We start from the raw sequence: 13,595 nt of genomic DNA, 5'->3' as shown, positions 1-13,595 counted from the left end.
TACTGAAGAAAAAAGAGAAAATAGTGAGAGAAACTGTAGAAAGGAACAGATGTGTGGTAGTATTTGGAAACAGGGAAGAGGAAGAAAAGGTTAGGTTCGCAAGACTCGAGAAAGACACGAACATGGTGAGAGGAATATTAGGCAAGATTGACCCCGAAGGAGACAAGTGGGTAAAAGAAATTGAGGAAGTAAGGAGGATAGGGCCTTATAAGAAAGGGGAAACAAGACCAATGAGAGTCAAGTTTACATCAGAAAGTGTAATAAATGAGATACTTAAAGTGACCTGGAAATTAAGCAAAGAGGCGGGGATGGAAAATATTATAATAAGAAAAGATCTGAATGAAGAAGAAAGAGAAGTTTTAAAATCATTAAAGGAAGAAGTAAAGGAAAAAAATGATAAGAGGACAGAGGAAGAACGTAATACTTTTTTTTGGAGAGTATTGGATATGAAAGTAAGGAAATGGTATTTAAGGAAATAGAAGTGAAGGAAACTAGGGGGGATGGTTGTGAAAGATCAGAAGTTGAAGAAGTGATACGGACAGAGGGTAGGAGAGAAGAGGGTATTAATAATGTCAAAAATAATTTGAAGGTGATATATACTAATGTTGATGGTTTCATATCGACAAGGATCGAAATTAATGATTTCTTGAGAGAACATGAACCTGATGTCATGTGCCTTGTAGAGACCAAATTAAGAGAAGATATTGATGTTCATTTGGGAGATGGTAAATACAAACTGTGGAGAAAAGACAGGAAAGAAAAAAGGGAGGAGGAGTGATGATAGCAGTGAAGAACAACATAAATGTAGATACTGTGGAAATGGGAGAAGGCAGGGCTGAAGTGATATATATGAAATTAGAAACTGGAGAGAATGTTAAGAGAGATATGGCGGTAGTGTATGTTCCCCCAAAGACGAGAGCATGGAAGGATGACGAATACCATGAGATGTTGTCAGATATGGCTAGCTACTTGCAAAAAATAATTGAGAAAAGCAATAATATAATTTTGGTGGGTGACTTTAATTGTAAAGAGGTGAACTGGGAGGAATGGTACTCAGGAGGCGGCGAGGATTCGTGGGGTACTATGTTATTAAATATAATAATGAATAATGTGATGACGCAGTGGGTCAAAGAAGAGACACGGTTTCGAGGTGAGGACACACCAACAAGGTTAGATTTACTGTTCACCAAAGAACCCGATGTAATAGAATCATTGGAATATCTCTGTCCTTTGGGAAAAAGTGATCACGTGGTCATTGAGTTCCAGATGTTAATAGGAAACGTCGAGCCAAGAGACGAGCTTCATAGACAGGGAAGATACAACTTTGGCAAAGCAAATTTTACAGGATTGAGAGACTTTTTTGAAAATGCGGATTGGAGAAAATTCAGAGAAACAAGAGAGATACAGAGGAAGTGGGATATGTTTCTAGACCTCTATAATTTGGGAGTGGAAAAATTTGTACCAAGAGTAAGAGGGAAAGAAAACAGGAAAAAGGAGTGGTTTAATAGAAGGTGTATGATAGCCAAAAAAGAGAGAGATAAGGCGTGGAACAATTGGAGAAAGAGAGGTAACGACAGAACAAAGGAAGAATATAAACGAACAAGAAACGAATACACAAGAATACGTAGGGAAGAAGAAAGGAATTTTGAAAAAGGTATAATTGACAAATGCAAGGATGAACCCAAACTGTTTTATAGATTTGTTAATGGCAAACTGAAACAAAAGGAAGGAATCACCAAGCTGAAAGTAGATGGAGAGGTCTTTAAGGATGCGGCAATGCAAGCAGAAATAATGAACAAACGTTTCCAGTCAGTTTTCACTAAAGAAAAGGAGCTTGTGGAAGGGGAGGGAGTGATTAGAAATGTTCCGGTGATGAAAGATATAAAAGTGGAGGTGCAGGAAGTGTATAAATTACTGGAAACTCAAGATGTAAGGAAAGCCCCAGGACCTGATGGAATTTCTAATTGGGTACTGAAGGAATGCAGAGAACAACTGGCGGATAAAATTCACAGTTTAATTGTATGCTCACTGGAAGAGGGGAAAGTGCCAAACGAATGGAAGAGGGCAAATGTGGTACCAATTTACAAGGGAGGAAACAGGGAAGAACCCCTGAATTATAGACCAGTGTCTCTAACCAGCATGGTCGCAAAATTGTGTGAGAGAATCCTGAAAGACAGATGGATAAAATATCTGGAAGAGATGAATATTTTGGCTGAATGTCAGTTTGGATTCAGAAGTGGAAGGTCATGTGTTTCAAACTTGTTGAGCTTTTACTCAAGAGCGATTGATGTGGTACAGGAGAGAGATGGTTGGGTGGATTGTGTGTACTTAGACTTAGAGAAGGCCTTTGACAAGGTACCTCATAAGAGACTAATGTGGAAACTAGAATATATAGGAGGACTAAAGGGGAAACTTCTGGAATGGATGAGAGACTTTTTGAGAGACAGACAAATGAGGACAGTAATAAAGGAAAAGATGTCTGGATGGAGGGAAGTAACAAGTGGAGTCCCTCAAGGCTCAGTGTTGGCGCCAGTAATGTTCCTGATTTACGTAAATGATATGGTAGATGAAGTGAACAGTTATGCGAGTCTGTTTGCTGATGATGTAAAGATCTTGAGGAAGATAGAGGTTGAGGAGGATTGTAAAATACTGCAGGAGGATTTGGATAGGATACACAATTGGAGCCGGACGTGGGAAATGAAATTTAATGTAAAGAAATGTAAAATATTGGAAATGGGTAAAAGTACCAGGAGACCATCACTGAATTATTTTTTGGGTAATGAATTAATCACAAAAAGGAGAGAAGAGAAAGATTTGGGAGTGCTGGTCCAAGATAGTTTGTCACCAGAAAAGCACATTAACAAGATAGTTGGAGAGACTTATAAGCTCTTGACTAACATAAGAGTAGCATTTCATTATATGGATGAGGAAATGATGAAAAAATTGATAGTGGCCATGATCTGCCCCAGGTTAGAATATGCAGCGGTAGTGTGGTCCCCACACAAAAAGAAAGATATAAACAAGATTGAGAGAATACAAAGAACAGCAACCAAGATGGTCCCCAGTCTGACAGACCTGTCATACAGAGAGAGGCTGGAAAAACTGGATTTGCCTTCGTTAGAGGAAAGGAGAAAGAGGGGAGACATGATTGCGGTGTTCAGGACCATGGTGGGAGTAGATAAAATTGACAAAGAAGATATGTTTGTATGGGATAAGAGAGCAACAAGAGGACATGGAATGAAATTGAAAAAGTCAAGCTGCTTGAAGGATATCAAGAAATATAGCTTTCCTTACAGAAGTATAGACTTATGGAATAGCCTGGACAAAGAGATCGTCCAGTCTAAAAACTTAAACGAGTTTAAAGTTAAATTCGACTTATTGGGAAACAGCGACGGAAACCCACGAGCATAGTACATTCCGTGTATATCACAATTAGGTATATTCTTAAATATTTGAAACGACTTAGACAAAGAGGTGGTGCATGAGAAAAACATTCATGTGTGTAAAGGTAGACTTGATAAATGTGGATATGGAGACAGGACAACACGAGCATTGCTCAATTCCTGTATACTACAAATAGGTAAATACACACACACAATGACAGCACATGAACCAGATAGCTTTGTAGTGAGGGGACTGAGTGCTGCTCTGTAGTGTGATTTTAATAAGGTTGAAAAGTCTGGCCCATAAAACTTGGATCTGGGAAAGAACTACAGTAACCCCTCCAATATCCGGATCAATAGAGCCATCGGTAGGGTCGGATATTGGTTTTGTCCGGATATTGGGCCCCAGCTTATGGACTTGTACTTACGGACCCTAACACAGAGAAACACCTATACAACTCCCTCCGGACATGCATAGCACCTATTTAACACCCAAATCACACCAATAAGGCACATAAATGACTGAAATAAATGCAATAGAAACATAAAATGTGGGTTTAGAAGTATGTTCATACATTAATAAACATTCTGGTACTTATGGACTCTAACCGAACCTAACCTAACCGAACCTAACCGAACTCTGAAAAACACATTCCTACTGCACATGCATGAGGTAAGTTTAGTATGGAAAGAAGTACAGTATGACACTTTCTGGTAAGTATAGTATGGGAAAAAATACAATATGAAACATTCTGGTAAATATAGTATGGGAAATAGTACAACATGAAACATTTTGGCTACTTACAGCAAGTCCCTGGCCACCTCGATGAATAACCGCCTCCTCTCGGACTCTGACAGTAAGAACGATTTCCTGAAGCACTTGCACTACACTCTTCCTGAAGTCTTGCACTGAACTTAGTCAATAACACACAGAAGTCCGTTCTTTTCACAGTGTTCACTTTAGTCCAAATAATGTTCCATTAAATTTAAGTGTTGCACATTAACTTTTCCCAAGTTTTTTTAAGTTTCCAAAGCCAAAACAAAGAAGGTTAGTTACGTTAAATTTCTTTTCTACTTAGTCTTTTCTCCCAACTTGAAAACCTTAACACAACACACCGTTTTTTTCACTGCACAACACTCAAAATTCCCGTGTGGTCTAGTGGAGAAGTTCTTGCTGTTTATTCACTGTCAGAGCCCGAGAGTATCACTGGCAGGCGTCCAAGGGGTGCATCGGTGGGTAGTGGTGATGGCGTACCGACTACAGAAGACTCTGAAGACAGCCGCAAACTCACGTCGAGCGGTGACTCCACTGTAGCTGATGTGCTGGGCTGTGGCTCGGAGCATGAGGGCCTGTCTTGGGGAGGCAACGGAGTGGAACCAGGGCTTGGCACAGCGGGGGTCACGGGCCTGAAAAAACTGTCAATCGTTGACTGACGCAAGGACCGACGATTCTGGCGATTGATGATGCGCTGCCGGAAAGCACGCACTTCCTCCACGAGTCCCAAGGGCCCCATCTCCCTGTCGCAGTCCGGGTGTTCCAGGTAGTCTAGGACGAACTCTAGATGTTCCCGGAGTGCGCTCAGCTTGGGGATGGCTGGAGTAGTGTCCTGCTGGGCGGAGTCTGCATCATCATCGCCTTCGTCGTCAGAATCTTCAAGTTCGGGACTGACACCAGCAACCGAAGACGCGATCTCGATATCAGACAACGTCTGATACCCAGGATCGCCCTCGTCGTCGTCCAACCACTCACGAACATCGTCCACATCAACATCGTCGCCGTGCGTACGTAGCCGTGCATGGAAGTCATCCACGTCAAACCCTAGGAAATCGTACTCCACATCTGTTCCGAGAAGCAGACGAGACCAACCATTTTCAAGAGTTTTCACAGGGACTTCCTTCCATGCACTAGCCCAGTTGTACAGCGCAGACTTGATGTTGTAGCGGCGAAGGTTTTCCAAAGTCCGCTTGCCTCGAGTGTCACGTCCTTCCCTGCGCTCGTCCTCGTCCTCGAGAACCACCATCACCTCGTCCAGGAACTTCCGACGGTACAGGCGCTTTGTTGCCACGATCACTCCTTGGTCCATTGGTTGAATGAGAGCAGTCGTATTAGGTGACAGAAACATGCACCTAATACGGCCATTCTCAGCAACCAAGTCCTTGTCGCACGGGTGGGCAGGTGCATTGTCGAGGAGAAGGAGAGCCTTTACCTGGTCGCGAGGAATTCCCAGTGTCTTCGTCTGGTAATGTATGACCTCCTTGACGAAGTGATGGTGAAACCAGTCTTTGAAAATCACAGCTGTGAACCATGCTTTCAAAGAATGGTACCATACGACAGGAAGGATATCCATCACCCCACGAAGGCACCGAGGCTGCTTTGCACGGCCAACAATAACGGGCTTAAGCCGGTGCATGCCGTTAGCATTGGCACAACACAAAGCAGATATCCGTTCCTTAGAAAGCTTGCGGCCAGGTACACGCTTCTCCGTCTCATCGGCGAGAGTGTTCGTTGGCACCGAGCGATAGAATAGGCCAGTTTTGTCAGCGTTATAGACTTGACCGAGACTGAGGCCCTCCCTGTCGATCAAGCCTTTCACCTTGTGCCGAAACTCGTCCACTCCATCCTCGTTAGCGTCCAATGCTTCGCCATGTGCTTTACGGTTAGTAAGGCCATGTCGCAACTTGAACGCGAAGAGCCAACCCTCGGATGCCTTGAAGTCTAGGGCGTCGTGAAGCCTTGCAAACTTCTCAGCAGCAGCCTTCAGCTCCGTTCCACGTACCATCACACCAGCTGCACGTTGCTGTCGATACCAAATCAACGTGGAGCGGTCGATCTCTGCATACTTGGGGGTAAACATAACCTTCCTCTCCACATTGCGTTTGCTTCTCTACGAGAAGTCAGCCGTGTACTGCATGAGCTTGTCTCGGGAACGCTTGATATCGAACAAAGTCGACCGGGCCAGGTTGAACTCGTGGAGAATGCGAGAGGAAGACCAACCCGCATCAACCTTCTCCAATATCTCCCGTTTCTTCTCCAGAGTCAACACCACTCTCTTCCTTTTCTCAGGAGGCGGGGCCATCATCACACACACTAAGAGTAGGGCAGAGAGCAGCAGGAGGCCTTGCAGCAAGTACGGCACCACCACAAAAGCGAGCACGTGGGCAGCCATGGCGAAGAGCGTAGGTCTTGTTGCGGTGAGAGACAGGCGGGAAGTGGGGAGGATGCAGCGGCGCTCTATCGGACGTCGGAGGAATGACGAACCAAAACAATGCTCTCACGCGGCGCGCGCGGCAAGTTCAAATTACGGACGGCAAAAAATCGATTTTTTTTTCCAATTTTTTTGGATTTTCGGACCATTTTGGGAATGTTTGATCCCAGGACGATAAGGTTCGGTTAGTGGGGATGTTCGGTTATTGGGCGTCCGGATATTAGAGTGATTACTGTACTTCAATACAGTAGTTGAAGTGACATCAAGGTGGCAGTATGGAGTCAGGGAGGAGTGAACAAACCCAGATGGCAGGAAAACAGCTTTTAGAAACTAGTGAGTATAGAAATTTCAGATGATCTAGAAGAATTTGAGGGCTTCAGAGGAGGAAAGAACACTAAAAGTGTATTTAAGATGCTATTAATAAAAACTGAATTACTAGAGAGTCGGCTGAAAGAAGTTAGGGCTGAGAAGGAGAAAGAAAAATCTGAGAAAGGAGATACAGTGCCCTAGCAAAGTGAATGAGTTTATAGGCAGCGGACGAGCTTATTCACTGTGAATTCATTCACTGTGAGCAACATATCTTAGGGGAAAAATAGCATATGGGTGGCATTGCTCCCTCAAAGTCCACTTTTTGAGCCACAGAGATGTACTAAAGGGCACATTTCAAACATATACATAACAGATATATAAAATATAAAACACATTGTTATTTACCTAAGACGGAGCATATGCAGTCCTGATTGACTTGAATACAGTTGGTTCCGAGGGAGGGAGATACATTTAGGGTGTTCTCGCCACATCACCTTCCACTCCTTCGTTCCCGTCTCCAGTCTCGCCCTCATCACCAAACTGAAACACTTCCCCACGTGTCTCTACCTCAATCACTTCTCCCTTAAAACCTATAAAGTCCAAAGATGACACCACTGATATCATATCATCATGTGGCAGATGATGTAGAGGCAACTGGCTCCTGTTGTTCTTCAGTTCAGTAGTAGTGTGTGATGAGTGTTTTTCTTCTGTTGCCTTCCATATTGTGCTTTCCAGTGTAATAATGAAAAGTGGTTTCTACTCCACTGAGCACTTCCTGTGTCCTAAGGAAGCTGGTTTCACTTGCCTTGACCTATTCTCTCAGAACATCCACTGCTGTTAGAATTTTACTGATCTTCGACATAGGTAAGTCTTTGTCTTTCATTGGATTCTGCTCAACAGGCTGCTCAGATCTGGCCTCTTGTGCAGCATCTACTGGGGGGGGGGGGTGTTCAATATGGGAGATGGCAGTTATGGCCTATTCTTTCCCCCCATTTCGTTCACCCGGGGTTCAACTCGTTCATTATTATTTATTTTTATTTTTTTTATGCTAGGAAGAAGGAACCAAGTGCCACGAGCCTGCAAATAACTATTCCTTCCAAGGAAAAACAAAATACAAGAGAGAGCCAAATTCAAGATCCATTCATTTTGAGATGCCTGGACACACTGCGTTTGAAAGACTGGAGATCATAGCTAGCAGGAAATTCAGACAGGAGGAGACAGTTCCAGAGCTGACCTGTTGTATAAATGAAGGACTGGGAGTAACGGTTACTCCTGCATTAGAGAGATGGACAGAAAAGGGATGAGAGTTTGCTGCCAGATGGGTGTTACGCGCCCATCGTAGAGGTGGAGGAATGTAAGCAGACAGTTCAGAGAAGCAGTGACCACTGAAGTAGCGATAGCAAAGAGATAAAGATGCAGCAATGCAGCGAAGAGACAGAGGTTGAAGGGAGCCAGTAAGGGGAGGAGAGTTAATGTGACAAAAAGCCTCTGACTCCATCCTATTGAGAAGAGTTATATGTGGGGGGCCTCCCCACACATGTGAATTGTACTCTACACAGGGGCGGATAAAACCCGTGTATAGAGTCAACAATTATGCAGGGGTAAAGAAGAAACAGAGTCGGCTTAGCACACCTAATCTCTTGGAAGCAGATTTTACAAGAGATGTCATATGATCTTTCCAAGATAAGTCCTGAATCTAATGAAACCCCAAGCATGTTCAAGGATGATGCAGGATCAAGCTGAATATTATCAAACATTATGGTTTTGTGGACCTGATTATCCCCTGCTTGTTCACTTGGCAAATTGTTTACTCTGAATATGTTCACTGTGCGAGGGCACTGTACTAGTTTGCTGAAGGAACTAATAGAATATAACAAAACTGCAAATGAAAAGACAGAAAAACTGAATAAAGGAACTGATGAACTGCAGAAGAAATTGAGGGATGGTGAGGAAAAGGCAAATACTGTTGTTGCAACAACAGAAGAGTGGCAAAATAAGGAAAGGAAACAATAAGCCTCAGACAAATTACAGAAGGGGAGAAGCAGGAAAACAAGAATAAATCTGAAATGAGTAAGAATGGATTAGAAGGAGAAATAATGAAGATTGCACAGAAGAAAATGTGGGAAGAAGAAGATGTGTGATCATAAATAATGACTGTGAGAAAGAACAGAAAATAAAACAGATTAAAATGAAAGTGGTGATGAAAAGATATAAACAAATGTTAAGCAGCATTAGTACAGTAATGAGGGCAGAGATTGGGAAAAAGAGATGGAGAATGTGAGAAGATTAGGCCACTAAAATAAGAGGGAGACCAGACCAATAAGAGTGAAACTGAAAACAGAACATGTTGACAAAGAAATTTTAAAGGTTTCACGGAGACTCAGTAATACAGAAAAATGCAAAAACATTTTCATGATGAGGGATTTAAACAAAGACAAATGGGGAGAAGTTAAAGCCGTTGAAAAAAAAAAAAAAAAAAAAAAGAGAGAGAGAGAGAGGGGGGGGGGGACAGGATGAATGTGTGTGTGTTTTTTTTAAGAGGGATTGATATGAAGGTCAAGAAGTGGTATATAAAAACAAGGAAGCAAGAGAGATAAAGGAAGTTACCTGAGAAGTGGAAGTAATAATGGATGGAGGGAAGGTAGATGAGGTATGCAACTTCTACACTATACATAACAATGTGGATGGGTTGGTTGTCAAGAAAACTGAGCAGAGTGATTATATAGAAAGAAGTAACCAAATCGAACAGTGATATCTACATGAAACTGATAGGATGGAATTAATAAAATGTATGGAAGAGGGATGGGAGTAAAAAAAATATCTGGTGGAAATGCATTCATTATGGCTCCTGGCTCATATAAAAACAATAGCAAAAGGATGTATCTTGGAAATAGCAAAGCATGAGTGATAGGGATGGAAATAGAAAAAGAGCTGAAGAAATGGAAATGGCTGCAATGTATATGCTTCCTCAAACGAGAAGGTGCATACTGTACAGGTATGTGCATCTGATGAGAAAGTCTCTAGATGTGTTAGAAAGCTGATTAGAAGAATCAAGAAATTGGTGTTAACTGGAGATTTTAACGCAAGGAGGTAAACTGAGAAAGATTGGACGTTTGGCTGTGTGAGATCCCACACTGTACGGGGGGGTGGGTGCCAAGTGTTTGACCATGGTGGGACGCAACTTCCGTCTTTTGGTTGTAAGAGAGTTAATAAAATACATATGCAGTAATCCCTGTACTTTCCGGATGCCCACTTTCCGGACTCCCCACTTACCAGACATTGTGGGCCTGGACCTTCGGAACCCAAAAATGGCCAAAAAAGGAAGAAGAAAAAAAAAATCTGAATTTTTTCCCACCTGTAATTTGAAATTGCCATGCGGTGCCGCGCGGAGCCAAACAGCTGTTTACACCATGGCCCATTCACCTCTTCCTTCCTCCCTCTTCCCCCCTCCCCAGTCACGGTTGCCATTTGGTGTTTTTCATTACCAAATGTGGGCCAATTTAGTACTGAAAAGTTCATTTGGTAGTGAATCAGCATGATCCATTACCAAACAGATTTTTCACATGTATGAAGATATAGAGATTGGAGAAGATGGACTGTCTGCTTTCTTTGATTAATCTGCTAGCATCCATAGCGCAAAAATAAACATGCTGCTAATTATAACGAGAGTGATTATTTCCATTTGAACATATAATTAGTGAAGAATAAATGCTTCCTTTAAGAATTTGGTAATGAAAAGTTAAATTTGGCTATGAAAACTGAGGAGTTTGGTAATGTGGCCGAGTTCAGATCTGGCAACCCTGTCCCCATTTACTGCCTAACCTTCGTTCAGGGAAGATGTCTATCGTTATGAATGCTGCACATGCTTGTTTTTTATGAATAAAAAGTGAATAAACTGCAATACCTCGCCAATACACCACATGGGAATTTACAATGTTGTGCAGTTTTAAGAAATTAGAATTTAGAGTGCAAAGGATTAAGTGTGGAGTGAGTGTGAAGAGCAAAGTGGCGGTTGAAACTGGTGTGGTTCAATTAAGAAGAATGTGCAGTATTAAACAATTATAACTCACAGTGCAAAAAATTAAGTGTAGCACAACACTGGATTACTGTACGTGCTTCAAGAGCATTTTCACAATTATCAGAGCCTTGGAGAGTTAGAGGAGGTGGCTACAGACGTGCTGTAAGTATAGTACTCTGTACACTTCTAGGCCTAAGTATTTTCCATACTCACTTCTAATTCCTCATTCTCTGGTTCCCTTTCATTTATTTCATGCTTTATGTCCATTACTGGTGTGAATAGGGTCTTAAATAGGTTTAAATAAGTGCTCTGCATGTCCGGTAAGGAGTTATTTAGGTGGCTTTCAAAGTTAGGCTGGATTAGGGTCATAAGTAACAGTCCAGCAGTCAGAGGCCCACTTTCCGGACAGGACCACTTTCCGGACAAGCCTGTGGCTCTATTACATCGGATAGTGGAGGGATTACTTGTATAACTATATGAATTGACAGATGCATCTTTTTACCATCAGAAGGGTGGTCTGACCACTGATGAACCATTCCCCTGCTCTACTCAAGTGGCCATACGATCCCAGAACTGTATACAGTACAGTAATCACTTTGGCAGGCATTTAAACTAAGCACATTAAAGTTTCATATAATTATACCATGGCTAAATATTCTAGACTTGATATTGTTTCCACACAACATATTATGCTCATGAATCCACACATATTCATGGTGGAAGGGAATATGACCGTCAAAATGAAAAATTACAAATGACTTGCAAAAAGTAAGAAAATCTTAACTCAATCAGCGTCGCCATCATTCTTGTCCACTTCTATCAGTTCTATGGTAACTAGCTCTTGCATGTTATGCAAAATATCGTGAGTATAACACTCATACAGTAGGGTCTCCCAACATGGGGGAATTTGGTCGACAAAATGTGACGCATATTGGAAATTTAGCATATTAGAAACCACTGAATCACTGGAAATAAATGTGCAGTATATGGTCAACACCTCACCCTATCTTTATCATTTACTGTACTTCCCTATTATTGACTACCATTTTATGAGACTTTTGTTCAATGAAACATAAAAGAACTGTAAATGTAGTATGCTATGTATAGTGTTCAATTTGAATAATTGCAAGATTAGCAACCTTACTGCATCTGTCCACTTGCAGGCCTCCATAAGTCTTGATGGTTCATAATATCTGCTCCTTGTTCTTTAGAATGTTCCTCACTGTCAATTCACCTAAGCCAACTTCACATCCAATGTCTGAGACCCTTTTACCTTGCTTATTCAACTCTATAACCCTTCAATTTCAGCTCAAAAGTGATCCTCTTATTCTTGGAATGAAGCGATAGGACCATGATGTAATAGGTGAGCAAGAGTGGGTCTTGTACAGTGCTAAAAACACCACAACATGCGAGTGCGGCATGGGCAAACACAGACTGAGAGTCTTGAGACTTGACTTGGGAGATGCTGAGAGGGAGGGAATGGGCAGAAAACTGATCAACCACCTTGTGGTGGCTTCGGATACTAACATTTTGTGCAGGAGCACCATTTTTCCCTTGCTTTCAGATGATGAATTCACATTTTAGAATTACATTTCACATATTAAAAAACTGATTTTCCTCCCCGAGTCGAGTCTCCACAATTGGTGTTTTGCATTTTGAGATCCCGCATACTGGGAGACCCCACTGTACATTATCCAAGAATGAACCATCCCACCATCCAAACCATCACCACCCTCCCCTACTTCGTTTAAGTATACAGCAAACTAACACACTCAGATACAGTACTAACCCCAAATGCTGAGAAACCAAATATGAGGACGAAGAAGTTGAAAAAGTCACATAAGAACATGTAGGCATAGACGTCGACTGAAACCTGTGATTCTTGGTGTAGTAGAGCACTGATGAATGCCTTTACCTTCCCCACCAGACGGTCAGCTCTGAGGACAAGAAAAGTAAACAAAATATTTGGATTGTATTCCTGTTTCTCCAGCTACTGAACTATAAAATATGTCTATACTATTTAAGTGGCAAAAATAATTAATAAATAAAAGAAGAATATGATAGACTGATATAATGACACACAAAGACGGATAGATAAGCAGATAGATGGGTTGATGTGAGACACTAAACATGATTTCTGGAGAGAGGGATGAAGGTAACGAATGGTGACAGCTGAAGTATCTTATATCCGATGTATGGAGATGATGCTGTAATGCATGCTAATACTGAACAGCAGCTTTGAAGCCTGGTAGATGTCTTGTGCATGCCTGCAAGTCTGGTGCCTTGAATGTAAATGTAGATAAGATTTAAGTAATGGCTGTCTCTGTGTGATGTGCTTCTAAATGGACAGACCTGACTTGGTGAGGGAGTTTAACTACCTAGGCACAGTAACTGACAAGAAAGTCCTGTCTATCTATCTATCTGTAGCCTGATTCCTTAATCCTGTAAGAGGTGGCCACAAACACATTGCCTCCATGCTGCACTGTCTCCTGCCATTTCACTACCCTCCCCCTAACTCTAGCCCCCCTCTCTCATATACCACTTCATTCCATCCCTCCATCTCATCCTCGGTCTCCTCCTCCCTCTCCACCTCACTCACATGCACTCTCCTTGTTAGATTCTCACTCTCCATGTGCAAATTGAGTGGAAACAAAGTGACACAGGAAGGAATGTGACTCT

The 13,595-nt window shown here is 42.1% G+C and overlaps 1 protein-coding gene across 1 annotated transcript in view; it reads right to left on the bottom strand.

Moving 5' to 3' along the window:
- Positions 1-13,595, bottom strand: part of Piezo (piezo type mechanosensitive ion channel component) — a 1,050,432-nt gene that overhangs the window by 151,083 nt on the left and 885,754 nt on the right. The window contains exon 41 of the mRNA XM_080275143.1: positions 12,706-12,853. Coding sequence (XP_080131269.1) covers positions 12,706-12,853 — 148 coding nt within the window. The remainder of the gene's footprint in view (positions 1-12,705; positions 12,854-13,595) is intronic.

This window comes from Coenobita brevimanus, chromosome 60 (assembly GCF_032717465.1).
Source record: "Coenobita brevimanus isolate Jiangsu-jjx chromosome 60, ASM3271746v2, whole genome shotgun sequence".
Classification (NCBI taxonomy): Eukaryota; Metazoa; Arthropoda; class Malacostraca; order Decapoda; family Coenobitidae; genus Coenobita; species Coenobita brevimanus.
The sequence above is the reverse complement of the archived record's forward strand: the minus strand, read 5'-3'. Positions and strand labels throughout refer to the sequence as shown.